Raw genomic sequence first — 20826 nt, 5'->3', positions numbered from 1 at the left:
CAACAAAGCACAAAAAACGTTTTAAAATAAAACCGTTACTGTCACTTTAAATTTCAAACTGAAAACACTTTATTACTGAATATGTGAAAAAGTATGAAGGAATTGTTCAAAATTCACCAAAATTTCACCACAGTGTCTTAAAGCATTAAAAGTATTGCACACCAAATTTCAGAGCTTTAACCCTTAAATTAACGGAACCGGAGCCGTTTTTACATTTAACCCCTATACAGTCCCAGAATGAGGCTCTGTCTATAACTAGAAAGGCCCCCATCTGAAAAAGGTGTCCAACACAGTGCCTGCCGTTTTTCTTAACGTTCCCCAAGATTATAATACCAATAATTAGTTAGAATCTGCATAATATGCCTAGTAAAGCAATTGTTTTAGCCCAGAAAAATGTCTACCAGTTTTTAAGCCCTTTTTGAAGCCCTTTATTCTTTTATGTTTAACTAAGAAAATGGCTTACCGGTCCCCATGAGGGGAAATGACAGCCTTCCAGCATTACATGGTCTTGTTAGAAATATGGCTAGTCATACCTTAAGCAGAAAAGACTGCTAACTGTTTCCCCCAACTGAAGTTACTTCATCTCAACAGTCCTGTGTGGAAACAGCAATCGATTTTAGTTACTGTCTGCTAAAATCATCTTCCTCTTACAAACAGAAATCTTAATCCTTTTCTGTTTCAGAGTAAATAGTACATACCAGCACTATTTTAAAATAACAAACACTTGATAGAAGAATAAAACTACATTTAAACACCAAAAAACTCTTAACCATCTCCGTGGAGATGTTGCCTGTGCAACGGCAAAGAGAATGACTGGGGTGGGCGGAGCCTAGGAGGGATCATGTGACCAGCTTTGCTGGGACTCTTTGCCATTTCCTGTTGGGGAAGAGAATATCCCACAAGTAAGGATGACGCCGTGGACCGGACACACCAATGTTGGAGAAAAAAACTTTTATTTTAGTACTGGCAGACTTTCTGCCAGTACTTAAGATGGCGGGGACAATTTTGGGGTGGGGGAGGGAAGGGAGCTGTTTGGGAGGGATCAGGGGGTGGGATGTGTCAGGTGGTTAGCTGATCTCTACACTAAAGCTAAAATTAACCCTGCAAGCTCCCTACAAACTACCTAATTAACCCCTTCACTGCTAGCCATAATACACGTGTGATGCGCAGCAGCATTTAGCGGCCTTCTAATTACCAGAAAGCAATGCCAAAGTCATATATGTCTGCTATTTCTGAACAAAGGGGATCCCAGAGAAGAATTTACAAACATTTATGCTATAATTGCACAAGCTGTTTGTAAATAATTTCAGTGAGAAACCTAAAATTGTGAAAAATTTAAAGTTTTTTTAAATTTGATCGCATATGGTGGTGAAATGGTGGCATGAAATATACCAAAATGGGCCTAGATCAATATTTGGGGTTGTCTACTACACTACACTAAAGCTAAAATTAACCATACAAGCTCCCTAATTAACCCCTTCACTGCTGGGCATAAAACACGTGTGGTGCGCAGTGGCATTTAGCAGCCTTCTAATTACCAAAAAGCAACGCCAAAGCCATATATGTCTGCTATTTCTGAACAAAGGGGATCCCAGAGAAGAATTTACAAACATTTATGCTATAATTGCACAAGCCGTTTGTAAATGATTTCAGTGAGAAACCTAAAGTTTGTGAAAAAATTTGTGAAAAAGTGAACAATTCTTTTTATTTGATCGCATTTGGCGGTGAAATGGTGGCATGAAATATACCAAAATGGGCCTAGATCAATACTTTGGGATGTCTTCTAAAAAAAAATATATACATGTCAATGGATATTCAGGGATTCCTGAAAGATATCAGTGTCCCAATGTAACTAGCACTCATTTTGAAAAAAAGTGGTTTGGAAATAGCAAAGTGCTACTTGTATTTATGGACCTATAACTTGCAAAAAAAAGCAAAGAACATGTAAACATTGGGTATTTCTAAACTCAGAACAAAATTTAGAAACTATTTAGCATGGGATTTTTTTGGTGGTTGTAGATGTGTAACAGATTTTGGGGGTCAAAGTTAGAAAAAGTGTGTTTTTTTTTTCATTTTTTCCTCATATTTTATTAAAAAAATTAGAGTAAATTATAAGATATGATAAAAATAATGGTATCTTTAGAAAGTCCATTTAATGGCGAGAAAAATGGTATATAATATGTGTGGGTACAGTAAATGAGTAAGAGGAAAATTACAGCTAAACACAAACAGCGCAAAAATGTAAAAATAGCCTTGGTCCCAAACGGACAGAAAATGGATAAGTGCTGCGGTCATTAAGGGGTTAATATAAAAAAAATTTTTTATTCAGGAGCACCTAATGTTAAAAGTATAATTTTCAAAAGTCACGTAAATATGCCATTATTGAGCATTCTAATAATTAATTTGTGATTTTATACAAACTATGAACACACTTTCACTCACTTTATGTGCATTCATTCACTCAGCACTTTTAAAATAAATTGACAATACAAAGTTTTTGTATTTATAGTTCAGTTTTGTTTGCTCACAAAATCACCATACCACCGTAAGCATTACAACATCAAATTCCCACAATTTAGCGCAATTAATAATATCAATGGCCTAACAAGATTGACATTCGATTCACAATAGTATACATTGCAAGTCATATGCAATGATACATTCCTGTGCTAAGCTAGATCTGTATGTTCTATGTATATCTCTAACCAATACGGCAATTGAATGCATGATTGACAATTGGTCGATCCAATCAGTCCACAGATACTCCTACCGAATAGAAACAGGTGGAGTGTTCAGACAGGTAATTTAAACTTACCAATTTGCCGCCTCGCGTAACCCCCTCTAAGGAAGCGTATGGGAAACGCGGCGTCGGGGTTCCCTAATTTTTAATTTGCTCTCTCATGTTGTTAAAAAACAATAACTCTTAAAGTAGTATTAACCCCTTAATGACCACAGCAGTTTTCCATTTTCTGTCCGTTTGGGACCAAGGCTATTTTTACATTTTTGCGGTGTTTGTGTTTAGCTATAACTTTCCTCTTACTCATTTACTGTACCAACACATATTATATACAGTTTTTCTCGCCATTAAATGGACTTTCTAAAGATACCATTATTTTCATCATATCTTATAATTTACTATAAAAAATTTTATAAAATATGAGGAAAAAAAACACACTTTTTTTAACTTTGACCCCCAAAATCTTTTACACATCTACAACCACCAAAAAAAAAAAAACATGCTAAACGGTTTCTAAATTTTGTCCTGAGTTTAGAAATACCCAATGTTTACATGTTCTTTGCTTTTTTTGCAAGTTATAGGTCCATAAATACAAGTAGCACTTTGCTATTTCCAAACCACTTTTTTTCAAAATTAGCGCTAGTTACATTGGAACACTAATATCTTTCAGGAATCCCTGAATATCCATTGACATGTATATATATTTTTTTAAAAGACATCCCAAAGTATTGATCTAGGCCCATTTTGGTATATTTCTTGCCACCATTTCACCGCCAAATGCGATCAAATAAAAAAAATTGTTCACTTTTTCACAAACTTTAGGTTTCTCACTGAAATAATTTACAAACAGCTTGTGCAATTATGGGATAAATGGTTGTAAATGCTTCTCTGGGATCCCCTTTGTTCATAAATAGCAGACATATATGGCTTTGGCTTTGCTTTTTAATAATTAGAAGGCTGCTAAATGCCACTGCGCACCACACGTGTATTATGCCCAGCAGTGAAGGGATTAATTAGGGAGAATGCAAGGAGCTTCTAGGGTTAATTTTAGATTTAGTGTAGTGTAGTAGACAACCCCAAGTATTGATTTAGGCCCATTTTGGTATATTTCATGCCACCATTTCACCGCCAAATGCGATCAAATTAAAAAAAAAAACGCTAAATTTTTCACAATTTTAGGTTTCTCACTGAAATTATTTACAAACAGCTTGTGCAATTATGGCACAAATGGTTGTAAATGCTTCTCTGGGATCCCCTTTGTTCAGAAATGGCAGACATATATGACTTTGGCGTTGCTTTTTGGTAATTAGAAGGCCGCTAAATACTGCTGCACATCACACGTGTATTATGGCTAGCAGTGAAGGGGTTAATTAGGTAGTTTGTAGGGAGCTTGCAGGGTTAATTTTAGCTTTAGTGTAGAGATCAGCCTCCCACCTGACACATCCCACCTCCTGATCCCTCCCAAACAGCTCCCTTCCCTCCCCCACCCCCACCCCACAATTGTCCCCGCCATCTTAAGTACTGGCAGAAAGTCTGCTAGTACTAAAATAAAAGGTTTTTTTATAGCATATTTACATATGCTGCTGTGTAGGATCCCCCTTAGCCCCCAACCTCCATGATCCCCCCAAAACAGCTCTCTAACCCTCCCCCTCTGCATTATTGGGGGCCATCTTGGGTACTGGCAGCTGTCTGCCAGTACCCAACTTGCAGAAAAAAATGTTTTTTTTTTCTGTAGTGTAGCTTCCCTACCCCCACAGACCAACCCCCACACCTTGATAGATTGATTTTTTTAAAACTTGTATTCCCCTTTTTTTTTAGCATTTTAGTAAACTTTTTGCTGTAGTGTAGCGTTTCCCACCCGCTCCCTCCCCGTGCACGCGCCCGCCCCCCTGTGCGCGCCCCCGGACATCCCCGCCCACGATCCCGCCCCCCTCCTCATCACTAGTGCCAACGATGGCCGCCACCCGCCTCCCGGTCCGGCTCCCACCCACCAACGAGGAAAGCCACCGATCTCCGGTGCAGAGAGGGCCACAGAGTGGCGCTCTCTGCACCGGATGGCTTAAAAAGGTTATTGCAGGATGCCTCCATATCGAGGCATCACTGCAATAACCGGAAAGCAGCTGGAAGCGAGCAGGATCGCTTCCAGCTGCTTTCCACACCGAGGATGTGCAGGGTACGTCCTCAGGCGTTAACTGCCTTTTTTTTTTTGAGGACGTACCCTGCACGTCCTCGGTCGTTAAGGGGTTAATAGGTGATAATACAACCTAAAATCTGTCACGACGAAAATCTTAGCTGCCGAAAGACTATTTAATTAATGCAGCACCTATAGGTAACTGTAGTGAGACAGTCACATAGTACAGCAGTAACTAAAAGGTAATCCCAGTTATCTAGAAACGGTAATTAAGAGGTAACCTAGGTATATAATCACGGTAACTCATAGGTAACAAATATTAGTTAACCAACATCCTTCATAGACAAACTACTATTTCAAGTATTAAGTAACGAGTGATTGTAACCGTAACGGTTGGTACTCTGAGCGATTCAGCTTACTCCGTACTTATAGAAACTGCAGTTAGAAAGCCATACAATGAGTGGTAATTAGAAGGTAACTGTAGTAACACAGCAGTGCAAATCCAAGGTAACTAAGTTATACAACAGCGGTAATTACAAGGTAAATAATACTAAGTAACTGACATATCTCAGTAAAAAGTAGCTAATGCAATTTATTAATATATAAAAAACGAGTGACAATATTTGATATTTTTACAAACATTTATAACAGCTGGTATCCAATAACATAAAACAAAAGCTCTAATTCAGAGAGATAATATCTTTAAACAACTCAATGGTATTAAGAGGTAATTTTTCCTCTGTTGAAACAGTGGATACTCAGCATTAGCATGTTACAAGGATACCCAGTGCAATCCAACAGATATCAATTCTAAATAGAGTGCCAACACTCTTAGTTTATGAACAGACTACTATTATCAGCTAACAACGGTTACAAAATAATGATTACAAGAACACATAGTGTGATGGGATACTAGTAATCATAGACCACAAACAGCTATTTACATAATGTTACCAAATAAACATCAAGGCTACTTATAACCAACAGAAGTTGACATTACTTATAAGCTGAACAGCCAAAAGTAACGCACACATACATGACTGATACTGATATCAAATAGTAACTTTAAGTGTCATAAAGGCAATTATGACTATCCAAAGTCATAATTAACAACCAGATATATAATAAGTCTGATATCAGTGTACAAGTATTTAGTATAGGTGCAGGAGACTCTTTTTAAGGCCAGTAATTGTCAACTTGCAGCTAGATATTATCAGGTTAATACAGATTTATGAAATATGTGGGTCAGGCAAACTTTATTGTGGACCATACAATAATAATTTAACAGAATTGTGTTTTAAAACAAGCCACCAATAAGGCTATGAGAATTTTCTAACAACAGTAATAAAGTTATAATTCAACACAGTTTCTTGCCCCACATAACACCTAATTATCAGAGTTATAATCAAACAGCATGGAGATGTGTTTTTAAACATATGCGCAAAGCAGCAGGTATCAGTGCAATCTAGCTGTCATTTTAAATATACATAATAAAGGTTACATTTTAACAATATTGTTGTTTACTGTGTTGACTGAACAAGTACATATGATATTTCCCGAATAGTGCATAGAAGCATATCTTTTTGAACTCAGCTCACACTTTTGTGAACTAAGTCAACCTGTTGAAAGGAATAAAAATAAATATCAAAAGAATTTTGGCAACGCACAGTTCCAACAAGGCCAAAAGAATGTCAAAAATATTCCTAAATCAATATTAAAAAAAGAACAAAAGAAAAGTAGTATTCAATACATCAGAAGGAGAGTCCACGGATCCTAAAAACACCATGTCTTCAAATTCCATCTCTTCTTTTTCTTCCTCTTCTTGTTCGTCTTCTTTTTTACAGGAAACTTCGGGGGAGGAGTCGGGGGAGTGTCCACCAGTGGTACGACCCAAAACTCGCGAGATCACCCTATTATAAAAAGAAGACGAAGGTGGAGAAAGAAGAGGCAAAGAAAAAACAAAGAAGAAGGGACACTAAACTTAAACACCTGTACTCCTTCTGAGAGTCTCAGTATTATAAATGTGTCAAAATATAGACTGAATGAATTTGAAAAGTTAGTTCTATCCAAAGGTTTGGGTTTTGCAGCTGTAAACAAATTTTCCAGTTTCCACACATTGCTGGATATTAACAAGTTCATCAGAAAACTTACCTTAAAAAGGGTTTTTTCTTTAACCTCTGAAACAGTTGATGAACTTGAGCATCCAGCTAGTGCCGATTCAGTGAAAAATAAAAATATTGATGTCAATGCTATTCCATATTTGCCCTTTCTGATGCTTGGACACTGGCAACTCTTAATGAACTGCACAGTGAATCTCTGGATCTTAATCCTAAACAGCTACAGAAACCTAAAAAGACAAAATCTGATATTTATTCAGTCCAACATAGGGGTTAAATATTAAATGCTTTCCAAAAAGCAGTTCAGGATGTTTGGCTATTAAGTCATTACAAAACAACCATGACATTGTTATAAAAAATTCAGACAAGGGCGGCAGCATTGTTATCATGGATAAAAGCTTCTATTTTCAAGAGGCTTATAGACAGCTTTATGATAGTAATATTTATCATAAATTATTTTCAAATCCAACTCGCATCTTTAAAAAAGAATTGACACAATTGGTCCAAGAAGGTATCTCATTGGGCATTTTTAGTACCAATGACCTAAATACTCTTGTTCCACAGAATCCCATCTTTTACCATGTACCTAAAGTACATAAAGATATTGAGCATCCTCCAGGTAGACCAATAGTCTCTAGCATTGGCTCCCTTTTTGAACCTATGGGAGCCTGGATAGACGCCATTCGACAACCTATTGCCAAAGGTCAGTTAAAGGGACAGTCTACACCAAAATTTTTCTTATTTAAAAAAAGATAACCCCTTTTATTACCCATTCCCCGTTTTTGCATAACCAACAGTTACATTAATATACTTTTTACCTCTGTTATTACCTTGTATCTAAGCCTTTGCAGACAGCCTCCTTATCTAAGTGCCTTTGACAGACATGCAGTGTAGTCAATCAGTGAAGACTCCTTAACTTCACAGGAGTGAGCACAATGTTATCTATATGACACATGTGAACTAGCACAGTCTAACTGTGAAAAACTTTCAAAATGCTCTGAGCTAGGAGGCGGTTTTCAACTGTTTAGAAATCAGTTTGAGCCTAGCTAGGTTTAGCTTTTCAAATATACCACCAAGGGAACAAAGCAAATTTGATGATAAAAGTAAATTGGAAAGTTGTTTAAAATGACATGCCCTATATGAATCATGAAAGTTTAGTTTTGACTTTACTGTCCCTTTAAGCTACCTGGAGGACAGCTCACATCTTCTCAATAAACTAGAACACATTGAGTGGCAAGAACACTATACATGGATGGTGGTCGATATTTCATCTCTATATACATGCATTCCAACTTTTTGGGGGTTCAGATTATTGAATCATTCTTAACAAAAAAAATTAGAGTTGGAAAATATCACCAAACACTATGTAGGAGACATCTTGTGGTATCTTCTATCCCACATTTTTTCATGTTTAACCAAGAGTTTTTCCAACAAACATGTGGCACAGCGATGGGGGCAAAGTTTGCCCAATCATTTGCTAACTTATATGTGGCCAGATGGGAACTTATGCACATTTATGATCCATCGAATCCATGGTGCGAGGATATCGTCTTTTATTCACGATATATAGCCGATTCGCTCTTCATAGTAAAAAAAAAAAACCTTTGAATGACTGTCACGAACATCTCAGGATTTAGCTGAGAAGGGGTTAATAAACAGTTTGTTTTTTTAAAAATAGCTGTGTACTGGGTTTGTTTGAGTTTTCTTTGATGTGCCAGAACCCCTCATAAATAGTTTCTAAAACCCTTCCTCCAAATGTTATTGTGTATGCATTGAGTCAATCTGTCATCTCCAGAGATACAACAGTACTTCTCCCCCATAACCTGATGGGGTCATTAAATGGACATTGGTCTAATGCCTATATGCGTTTAAAGACATGGGGGGGGGGGTTCTTAGCCCGCCCAGGAGGGTGTGGTCAGGCAACCTGATCTATGGAAAAAAGGTATAAGGGTCTTGTGTTTTAACACTGAAATTGGTCATTCTTACAAGGGGAGCTGTTCTACAGGGTAAGGACCATTGCTTTCATGCCAGCCCCTGGCACAGATCTTGAGACTAGTAAAATATTCAATCTGTTTTTCTCCCTTTTTATATTAAAAACTGTCTGCTGTGTGTAATTTTATTAGTAGCAACTTAATAATGCATTGTACATAATATTAAGTTTGGCCTTTGTCTAATAATTGAACCACGTTACTGAAAGAGACTAATATTAGAACTGTATAATATAGGTTATTTTCTGCCAAATTGTACTAAGAGTTAATGTGTAATTCTGGGTTTTTTCTTAGGATTTTCCCTTTAATAAATTTTAAGTGGTGGCAGTTTGAGCTATATGGTTGTTAGTTTAGTGTGGGTGGCATTAAAGTGGAGTTTTGGGCATTTCTTTTACGTCTAGTACAGACTAGGGAGTGTTAACCCTTGCACCCACGGAACTAAATCACAAGCTGGCCTGGTGTGGCTAGATTGTGACCTATTAGTGAGAGTAGAAGCGGTCCGATAACCCTTTATGCCAAATAAGTGACTGGCACAGGGTTGGATAACCTTGGTTAGTCACAAATAGATTTTTTGGATGTAACTTTACAGGTACTCAATCATATATGCACAAAAACTTACAGAAAACCTACTGCTGGGAACACCATCCTGCACGCTAAAGCGCAACATCCTAAACATTTAATGCAAGCTATACCTAAAGGACAGTTCAGACTCAGAAGGAACACAATCAGATGAAATTTATGACCAACAGGCATTTGAACTAGAAAATAGATTGGTCAGTAGAGGTTATAACAAAAGCTCTCTATCGAAATGTCATGAATTAGTGAAGAAATCTAATGTCAATTTAGCTAATAGACCCTACAAAGAAATAAACAGCAGCTTTAGCGATTCAATAGTATTCACACAACTGAGTACACTGTGCAATGACCAAATTGTTAACATTCTTAAAAAACATCTACATCTCCTAGTTGGAGATATTTTAAAACCATTAGTCAAACATTGCAATTTTGTCCCAAAAAACCCCAGAACCTTAGCACAGACACTTTCTACCAGTATGGTAAACAAACATATCCACCCCCATGGAATCCACGTGGCTGAAACACAGACAATTTCAGATGTGGCGGTAAAAACTGCAATACCTGCGCTATGATTTTGAGAGGTGATTCTTTTACATCAAACATCACTAATCAAAAATTTGATTCAATTTTATGCCAATTGTGGTACCCAATGGGTGGTGTACATGTTAACTTGCAACTTTTGCTATAGTCAATACATAGCTCAAACCTCTAGAGAGCTAAGAGCAAGGAGTAGGGGGAACATGTCAGGGACGTAAAGAATTATGTAAAAGAATCAGCGGTAGCAAGTCATTTTAATGGTATACATTTCACAAACAAAGACTATCAGTTCAAGTAATAGATCTGGCCAGAGTCCCTATAAGAGGTGGTAATAAAAACAGTCCTTGATAAGGAATTATTTTGGATTCTAAAATTAAAGACAAGAATCCCATCAGACATGAATAAAGAGTTTGACATTAGCTATTTCGTAGATAACTAATGTTAGCTGAAATTCATACACTACTTATTTCTTTATTCCATTGTGTAGTTATAATTTTATTGAGCATAGCCAATATTCTCTCTAATACAGTCCTTATATCTTAGACTTGGTATCTTGGATTTAGCTCTATTTATTGGGCTTCAGGAATGGTCATATACTGTAAATTGTATTATTATTGCACATGACACATAGCATTTACACTATTTTATTGCGATGTATTGTAACAAAGCAGGGTATGCCGTACTGAGTCATTTGTGCAATATAATATATTAAAACAGCATTAGATGATTATACACAGTTAAATCTTTAGTTACTCCACTAAACAAGCTTTTTCCATTTAAAAAAAAAAAAAACATGAATGTGAGTATTTTGCAATTGCTTTTCTCTTTTGATAATTTATCCCATAATAATCCCAGTGTTAAAAGTTGATAACATAGCCTTTTTCCATTAGCATTGGCTTAACCAATTTGTAACAGGGTGTTATTTCATTTTTTCACTGCTATTATACTTACATTTTATCTGTTGCTTTTAACATTACTTCATTTGTTTTTTTTAAACTTAATTGGTGTGATAAGAGTCAATTGGTTTGCACTTAGGGTATAAATTGCCTGTCTCTGTCTTCACACAGTCTATGAATAAGCGCCACTAGTGGGCACGAAACGCGTTAGACTGCCGTTGTCTCCATGTCTACCCTCTGTTTTGGGAACACTCCATGTTTTAAATTGTTTAACTAAAATAAAAGTATGTTTTATTCATTTTTCCTGACCGAGTAGTGCCTGCTTCCATTTTGTCCACATGCTCCCAAATACATGTCTACCTATTTTAGCTTTTTAAACAATACATAGATCTCTTTATTAGCCATTTCCTAGTTTTGCATAGCCAACATGTTTATATTCATATACTTTTTACCTCTGATTACCTTGCATCTAAACCTCTGCAGACTGCACCCTTATTTCAGTTCTTTTGATAGACTGGCAATTTAGCAAATTAGTGCCGACTCAAATAACTCCCTGTCAAAACGCACAGAGATAAGATGCGGTCTTCAAGGACTTAGAAATTAGCATGAGCGCATACCTAGGTTTAGCTTTCAACGAAATACCCAAGAGAAAGCAAAAATGATGAAAATAGTAAATTGCAACGTTTAAAAAAAATATGACATGCCCTGTCTGAATCATGAAAGTTTAATAATTTTGACTAGACCATCCCTCTACAGCACGGGTGTCAAACACAAGGCCCGCGGGCCGAATCCGGCCCCCCAGACCTCGTCATGTGGCCCGTGTAGCGGCCGCCAGCCTTCACCTTTTATTCTCGCTTTTTTTTTTTTTGACACAAGAAAGCCGCCTCTTCAGCGCGTGCGTGGCAGCCTACAAGCCAGCCCTCTAGCGGCGCCGGCCGTTCTACACAGGAAACCTCCACTTTATGCATGCATTCACACTTGTTTTTATATTGAGTGCATGCCATCCTGTGATGTGACAGATCCAACGGCTGCCTGAACCCTTCTCTCCTGTACTGTAAGTACATATGATGTATGTGGGGGGGGAGGGGGGTCTGCTTATTATTCTGCTTAAAAGTCTGAGCCGTAAACTTTGGATATACTGACCACTTCCGTGTCACTTTACAGTGGTATAACGTATCAGAGTGCTCTTGTGCTGTAGCAATCCGCAAAACAGCATGGAGGTTATCAAAGCTGGTAAAGGTTAAGTTCTGTTCTTTAAAGTCAGAAAAGCATTGAATTCATCAATCAGCCGATTCACTTTGGTACCATGCCGTTTTGCGGATTGCTACAGCACAAGACCTAACGCCAGACATCGATGGACTGACCTCAGGAAAACGATGTCAGCCATCTAGTCAGAAAAGTAAAAAAAAAGTTAATGCCATGTGTAATAAACAGTGTTTGGCAATATTTGTATGTTTAAAAAATAAATAAATTACTGTCTGTTACCAAAAATCATTTTTCAATAAATTGTACATTTGAATATCTACTTGCCATTATTCTTATTATTAACAGTAATAATTGAATGCAGTGACAATAATTTATGATAATAAAGAGTGGACACATAGTCCTACAGATACAACCGGCCCTTTGAGGGTGACCAAACTGCTGATGCGGCCCACGATGAATTTGAGTTTGACACCCCTGCTCTACAGCTTACACCATCTTTATAACACTCTCATGTTCGGGATAAGTTTGTGCATTGGGGCTTTTACCCTCATTAAAATGCAGTGTCATACAGCCCCACTTAAGTTAAAAAAAAGAAAAAAAAAAAAAAAAAACACAGAATCTCAAAATCTTGATAGGCAGCAACATACATTGTTTTAATACAACAAAATCAAAATGAATGAAAAAAAAGAAAAAAAAAAAAAAAAGAAAAGTGACGAGTCCACACTAAAACATTTCCATTGGAAAGGTACTAAAATTCAGTTATCCTACCATCTCACAGCAATTTTCTTATGTGTTACTAGCCTACTAATTACACACTTTCTGTACTCATGCAAAAAAGGACCTAGTTTTGAATACTCAGACATTTTAAAAGTCCTTCTACTACAAATATTAAAGGTTTCACAAAGACGGCGCCAGGAAAATTATGTTATCCACATCTCAGAAACCATGGACCTTAAGTTGTTCTTCCTTAACAATGCCAATCTGAAAGAAAAAAAAAAACAGACTAAAGGTTAGTTAAAATTCATGCTGCATCTTCAGCAGTATGAAAATAAAGTTTTAAAGGGACATTGTACACTAGATTTTTCTTTGCGTAAATGTTTTGTAGATTATCCATTTACATAGCCCCTCTTAGAATGTTTTTGTAAAAAATGTAAAGCTCTGCATATCCATCTTTATAGTAGTGTCTATTACGTGCAGTTAAGTGAAAATCTGTGTACATTGTCCCATTAATAACACTTTCCTTTCAATTACTGAAATGCTGTTTTTTTGTTTTTTTAATTCTAAAAGCTTCTGTAATGCTCACATCTGGTCCAGCTACCATGTACATCTGAGGGTTTCTAGGGTTAGAACAAATACCCTTATTCAAACCAGCAAAAACTCCACAGAAGCAGCTGCAAGAAAATCACTAAAACACTTTTCCATTACGGTTTGATACAAGGTCTAAATTTGTAGATTTTAACATCACAATAATATGCAGGTCAAAATATTCTATTTATACATGAGGCTGAAATTCAATAAATGCAGTAGCCTCAACACTAAAAAACTATGTTACCAGTTTGATACAAAAAATGCCCAGGTGCAATATATAGTGATGCCTCAACATCAGAATACAAGTGTAAACCATTTAGCATTTTTTATACTTACCTCCATAAGAAATTGACAGATGTTTTTCCTCTGATCACCCTGAAGCTGGATAACTTCTCCGTATTCTGGATGTTCAATCACAGTACCATTGCAAGCAAATTTCTTAAGAAAAAAATATAAGTTAATTAGTAAAATAGCTTCTATTTTTATAAATGAAAGGCAAAAAAAAAAAAAACAAACTACTGCTTTTTTGTTATTACATTGTCTTTTTGCACTTGTAACGCAATTTTACTGTATTTCGTGGTCCTTTAAAGTTTCATGATTGACAGGGCATTAAAGATGCTATGTATTACTACAAAAATGTGCACATTTATATTTGCATACTGAAGCACCAGCTGCTAGTAAAAAGGGACAGTTACACCAGAATTATTGTTGTTTTAAAAGAGATAATCCCTTTATTACGCATTCCCCAGTTTTGCATAACCAACACGGTTATATTAATATACTTTTTACCTCTAATTAACTTGTATCTAAGCATCTTCTAACAGCCCCCTGATCACATGACATTTTATTTATTATCTATTGACTTGCATTTTAGCCAATTAGTGCAGTGTCTGCCACAAGCCACCGGCGTGATCACAATGCTATCTATATGGTTTACATGAACTAGCTCTCCCCTGTTGTGAAAAGCAAATAAAAAAAAAAGCATGTGATAAGAGGTGGCCTTCAAAATATGAGCCTTCCTAGGTTTAGCTTTCAACTAAGAATTCCAAGAGAACTAAGCAAAATTGGTTGTTTAAAATTACATGCCCTATTTGAAACATGAAAAAAAAAAAAAAAAAATTGGACTTGACTGTCCCTTTAAGCACGTGCAGAAACACACTAATTTGAAAGTCAATTCAAGTGAACCGTTTCATTTTCTTATAATTTGTTGATTATGCTGTTCTACCATACTTATTCGCAATAAACATTTCACCTGCAGAGATATTTTTTTCACTCCTTTGCCTTTATTTTGAACTCTAAACAAAATTATGCCAGTTAAAACCAGCACCTATACTGAAAACTTCAGCATTCTCTATATAAAGAGAAGCAAAAGGAAATCAATTAACCTTTTAAAGCAGTTATGCCATTCTATTCAGTCATAATTAGACTGGGCTTTAAAGCCATTATGACGGAATAGAACGTCATAGCAAACTGCTGTCCTGAAGCCTTCTGTGCTGTCAGGATTTGATCGCGGTCTGGGGGGGGCGTTCCTAGGGACGCCCCCCAGACGCGATCCAATAATTGAAATCTCGCGATCGTGTGTTTCAATGTATCTACATCGGAGCAGTTGTTCTGATGTAGGCACTTTAGCCAACACGAAAGGGTTAACATTTTAGTTAAGTATTGGTGTTTGTGTAGAGAAATTAGGTTTGAGCTCCCTATAGGATAAGCCCTTAGAATGGGTTGTACTTTCTATCTGCAGAACCGCTATTTCATATACAAAAATAAAAGCACATTTATACATTTTACATTGTTTTCAAAGAACATTTAACGAGCTAGAGGGAAATTAGCAAGGTGGGGCAGTGTAATACTTTCATTTTAATCAGCTAGCAAGAAAAAAAAAAAAAAAAAAAAAAGCCGGGGTGCCCACTAGACGGCATCTATAATGCTAGATTACACTAACCTTGACAGAACATTTCACAATATAGCACTTTAAAATAGGTTCTGGGAAGAATACAGTTTTATACTCTTCCGCTATTGTTTATCAAGTTATTAGAAACACATTAAAAGGAAACCAAAATGTACAGTAAACTGTCCCTATAAGGCAAACAGTTACAAGTACATTAGTTAAATTTACAATTTACTATAGCTACAAAAGTTTGGATTAGCCATTTGATAACTCATACCTTCTTAAAAGCTTTTACAAGCTTCTTTTTGTCATAGTCATCTGCAATCCCTTGTACAGTAGTCAGAGTCTTCCTGCCGTTGCGTTGCTGAATTCTTATATGGATATAATCCTCAGTCCCTGCCGGGAGTAAGTCGTCACCCTTAGTTGCATCAGCAAAGGGGTCTGAAAGCAAATTTTTTTTTAGGCAAACATTAAAAAAAAAAAAAAAAAAAAAAAAGTATTCAAAATTAAAACTCATGATTCATATAGGGCATGACATTTTAAACAACTTTCCAATTTAATTTTGATAAAAAATGATTTGTTCTCTTGATATTCTTTGCTGAAAGCTAAACCTAGGTGGGCTCAAACTGATTTCTAAACAGTTTTAAACAAAACCTCTTAATGCATGTTGACGTTTTTGACAGGGATAGTTCATGTGTGCAATATAGGTAACATTGTGCTCACTCCTGTAGTTCTTTAAAACGTCAGCACTGTGGCTAAATCACAACTCTGTCAAACTGAGGAGGGCAGTCTGCAGAGGCTTATATACAAGGTAGCCACAGATGTAAGAAGTGTATTAAAGGGACAGTCAACACCAAAATTTTTGTTGTTTTAAAAGATAGATAATCCCTTTATTACCCATTCCCCAATTTTGCATAACCAACACAGTTATAATACACTTTTTACCTCTGTGATCTGATCACATGACATTTTATTATCTTTTTACTTTCATTTTAGCCAGTTAGTGCAGTGTTTGCCACAATCCACGGTCATGCTCACAATGCTATCTATAGGGTTTACTTGAACTAGCTCTCCCCTGCTGTGAAAAGCGAATACAAAAGCTTGTGATTAGAGGCGGCCTTCAAGGGCTTAGAAATTATCATATGAGCCTTCCTAGGTCTAGCTTCCAACTAAGAATAGCAAAAGATCAAAGCAAAATTGGTGATAAAAGTAAATTGGAAAGTTGTTTAAAATTACATGCCCTATTTGAAACATGAAATTTTTTTTGGGACTTGACAGTCCCTTTAATATAAGTGATTGTTATGCAAAACTGGGGAATGGGTAATAAAGGGATTATCTATATATATTTTTTTAAAACAATAACAATGTTGTAGTAGACTGTCCCTTTAAGCTGAACAAAAAAGTCAGTTGCCTAATATTTAAAGGGACTAATATTATACACTCATTTTTTCTTTGCATAAATGTTTTGTAGATAATTTATATAGCCCATAAAGTTTTTTTTTTTTTAATTAATGTATAGTTTTGCTTATTTTTAAATAACATTGCTCTGATTTTCAGACTCCTAACCAAGCCCCAAAGTTTTATGTAAATACGCTCGACTACCTACTCCAGCTTGCTCCTGTTTGTGTAAAGGGTCTTTTCATATGCAAAAGAAGGGGGAGGGGGGGGGAGTGTCTTATTTCCCACCTGCAGTGGGCTTTCCAGCTACCTTTTCAACAGAGCCAAACTGACAGCTTCTAAGTAAGTTTTTAAACAGTTTTATACTGGATTTTTATATCAGTATCTGTGCATATTATTCTTTATAGTAGTGTCTATTGCATGCAGCTATATGAAAATGAGTGTATACTGTCCCTTTAATTTAGTAAAATGTTTAGTCTGAAAACTGCATCTACCAATTCTTGCAAGAGGCTGAAGCACATGTCCATAACCCTTAACCTGCTTCATGTCACAAAATTGTATCAGCTGATTTTATCATCAGACACAACATATATAGATATAGACACCATATATTTACATTCAGAGCTATGTAGATAAAACAGATCGTCCATCATTAAAGCAAAAACTTGCTTACAGGTACATACCCTCGAAAATAGTTTATAAATAAAACAAGTTATAGGAAAAGAGAGGGACAGTTAAAGGGACACTATACCCAAACTTTTTCTCTCATGATTAAGGTAGAGAATACAATTTTAAACATTCCAATTTACTTCTATTACCTAATTTGCTTCCTTATTTAGCTATACTTAAATAGCAATGCACACGGTGAACCAATCACAGGAGGCATCTATGCGCAGCTACCAATCAGCAGCTACTAAGCATATCTAGATACGCTTTTCAGCAAAGAATATCAATAGAATGAAGCAAATTCGATAATATAAGTCAATTAGAAAGTTGTTTATAATTGTATGCTCTTTCTAAATCATGAAAGAAAATTTGGTTTTCATGTCCCTTTAACAATTACAAAGTGTTTACAGTAGTTTACCTCCTATATGTAGAGCATTAAACGGATATTAAATAAGCTCATATGCTTATCTTCTAACAGGTTAGAGTAAATCAATTAATCTTGCTAAATTCATCCAATTACATAAATTCTAAAACATAGGGACTTACTAGCACTTAAACACTGTGCATTAAAGTTATTAGTATTTATCAATCAAATCTGCAACTGTGGCAGCCCAAGCCAATATTGTGAACCCCCCCCCCCCCGTTGCTAGCAAACATTACTGTAGGAGAAACCACCCTTCCCGCTATCACACGTCGCCATTTTGCAATACAAAAGATAAGAAAAAAAAAAAAAAAAAAAAAAAAAAAAAAAAAAAGAGTTAAACTGAAATACACAATGAAGCAAGAGCACATAAGCACGTACACTTAATAATTTCAATATGAACTCAATAGTACAAGGCCACGATATATACAGTTGTTTACTGAACTAAGTGGATAGCGTCATCTTCAGCATAATATTTTAGCTGTACAAAATAGGAATACATTTAAATCTTCCGAAGACAACAAATGACGCAGCTAAATCGTTTATTTTCACAACCTACAGAAGTCTAGAAGTTAACTAAAACAGCAGTTTAACCAGAACGCTACACAGCAAGACAACATGACCCAATATACTAGCCCGCCTCTTACCGAAAGAGTTGAGGTTCTGAATAGAGGACATGCGATATTATTACGAGCACAATGTGCAGAGGAAAACGCTGTCGCTAGCCGGTGGTGGCGAGACGTGAGATCTGTGTTTTTCTATGAGGCGCTGGCGGTGAGAGGTAATTGGGACTTTGTTTTGATGGAAACGCCCAATTTAAAGCTCTTGATGAAAGGTTACTAAGGGCAACAGTTATACAGACGCAAATCGTAAGTTGTTCAAATAGCTTAGGAAAATATTAACGTAACCAGATAGAGCTGAAGCCTGTGCTTCAAAACCGCGGCGCTTAAGGTCTCTTACAAAATGGCCGAAAGAAGGCTTTTAGCCGTTTGTTCAGGTATCAGTCATGTGATCACTTTTCCCTCAGTGCATGCCGGTTATTGTAGTGTTCCACACCCTTGATTTCGCTTAGTCACTAGTGTATTCAAGGGAGAACAATAATGTAAACAGACTACGATTCCCAACGAGCAAAGCGTAGGCGAAAAAATCTTGTAGTCGCAAACGTATTTTTACGTAGTTGTTAGGGTGTGTAAAAATGTTACTTGGAATTTCCTGATTATTTATTAGTTTAGTTAATATGAAAAAATATGAAAATAACTTGTTTTTATTTGTAACGTAAAATAGTTAACAAATGATCATTAATGTGGGTAAATTGCATTTAGAATGGTGAAATTAGCGCGTGTATATTTAAACTCTTTGATTTTTTACGGGTGGTCGGTAGTTAAACCGTTATTCAACCCTGCCATTTAAAATGCAGCAAAACAAAAAGCCACCATGTTATAAAATCCCAGGTCAAAATTACATAACACCTCAAATAAAGCTTAAACATAAACAACCAAGACACACTGTTATTAAATCATCTTTTTTTACGATTTTTCCATTTTCTTACACTAAAATATTTTTTTTTGACAGTTTTGGGCAAATACTCAAGGCAACACTATTTAACCCCTTAAGGACCAAGGCCATTTTTCAATTTCTTTCCCTTAAAGACCAGGGCTATTTTTACATTTCTGCGGTGTTTGTGTTTAGCTGTAATTTTCCTCTTACTCATTTACTGTACCCACACATATTATATACCGTTTTTCTCACCATTAAATGGACTTTCTAAAGATACCATTATTTTCATCATGTCTTATAATCTATTATTAAAAAAATTATAAAATATGAGGAAAAAATGAAAAAAAAACACACTTTTTCTAACTTTGACCCCCAAAATCTGTTACACATCTACAACCACCAAAAAACAACCATGCTAAATAGTTTCTAAATTTTGTCCTGAGTTTAGAAATACCCAATGTTAACACGTTCTTTGCTTTTTTTGCAAGTTATAGGGCAATAAATACAAGTAGCACTTTGCTATTTCAAAGCCACTTTTTTTCAAAATGAGCGCTAGTTACATTGGAACCCTGATATCTGTCAGGAATACCTGAATATCCCTTAACATGTATATATTTTTTTTAGAAGACATTCCAAAGTATTGATCTAGGCCCATTTTGGTATATGTCATGCCACCATTTCACCGCCAATGCGATCAAATAAAAAAAATTGTTCAATTTTTCACAAATTTTTTCACAAACTTTAGGTTTCTCACAGAAATTATTTACAAACAACTTGTGCAATTATGGCATAAATGGTTGTAAATGCTTCTCTGGGATCCCCTTTGTTCAGAAATAGCAGACTTATATGGCTTTGGTGTTGCTTTTTGGTAATTAGAAGGCTGCTAAATGCCACTGCGCACCACACGTGTTTTATGCCCAGCAGTGAAGGGGTTAATTAGGGAGCATGTAGGGAGCTTGTAGAGTTAATTTTAGCTTTAGTGTAGTGTAGTAGACAACCCAAAGTATTGATCTAGACCCATTTTGGTATATTTAATGCCACCATTTCACCGCCAAATGCGATCAAATTTTAAAAAACGTAAATTTTTTCGCAATTTTAGGTTTCTCACTGAAATTATTTACAAACAGCTTGTGCAATTATGGCACAAATGGTTGTTAATGCTTCTCTGGGATCCCCTTTGTTCAGAAATAGCAGACATATATGGTTTTGGCGATGCTTTTTGGTAATTAGAAGGCTGCTAAATGCCGCTGCACATCACACGTGTATTATGTCTAGCAGTGAAGGGGTTAATTAGGGATCTTGTAGGGAACTTGCAGGGTTAATGTTAGCTTTAGTGTAGAGATCAGCCTCCCACCTAACACAGCAGACCCCCTGATCCCTCCCAAACAGCTCTCTTCCCTCCCCCACCCCACAATTGTCCCCGCCATCTTAAGTACTGGCAGAAAGTCTGCCAGTACTAA

The 20826-nt window shown here is 36.2% G+C and overlaps 1 protein-coding gene across 2 annotated transcripts; it reads right to left on the bottom strand.

Moving 5' to 3' along the window:
* Nucleotides 1-5436: 5436 nt before the first annotated feature.
* EIF1B (eukaryotic translation initiation factor 1B) lies at nt 5437-18846 on the bottom strand. Of its 2 annotated transcripts, XR_008402535.1 has the most exons (5): nt 18517-18846; nt 15662-15825; nt 13833-13934; nt 7020-13169; nt 5437-6778 (listed from the first exon to the last, which is right to left on the bottom strand). XR_008402535.1 is itself a non-coding variant. In XM_053714337.1 (4 exons), exons 1-4 carry the CDS (start codon nt 18545-18547, stop codon nt 13125-13127), a joined length of 342 nt encoding a protein of 113 aa, XP_053570312.1. In that variant the 5' UTR covers nt 18548-18846; the 3' UTR covers nt 5437-13124. The 2 variants fall into 2 exon arrangements, 1 of the variants encoding a protein (XP_053570312.1); XM_053714337.1 differs by having other exon boundaries at nt 5437-13169.
* Nucleotides 18847-20826: the final 1980 nt, after the last annotated feature.

The sequence above is a fragment of the Bombina bombina genome, chromosome 5 (assembly GCF_027579735.1).
Source record: "Bombina bombina isolate aBomBom1 chromosome 5, aBomBom1.pri, whole genome shotgun sequence".
Taxonomy (NCBI): domain Eukaryota; kingdom Metazoa; phylum Chordata; class Amphibia; order Anura; family Bombinatoridae; genus Bombina; species Bombina bombina.
Note: the sequence above shows the minus strand (reverse complement) of the source record. Positions and strands in the feature narration are given on the sequence as shown.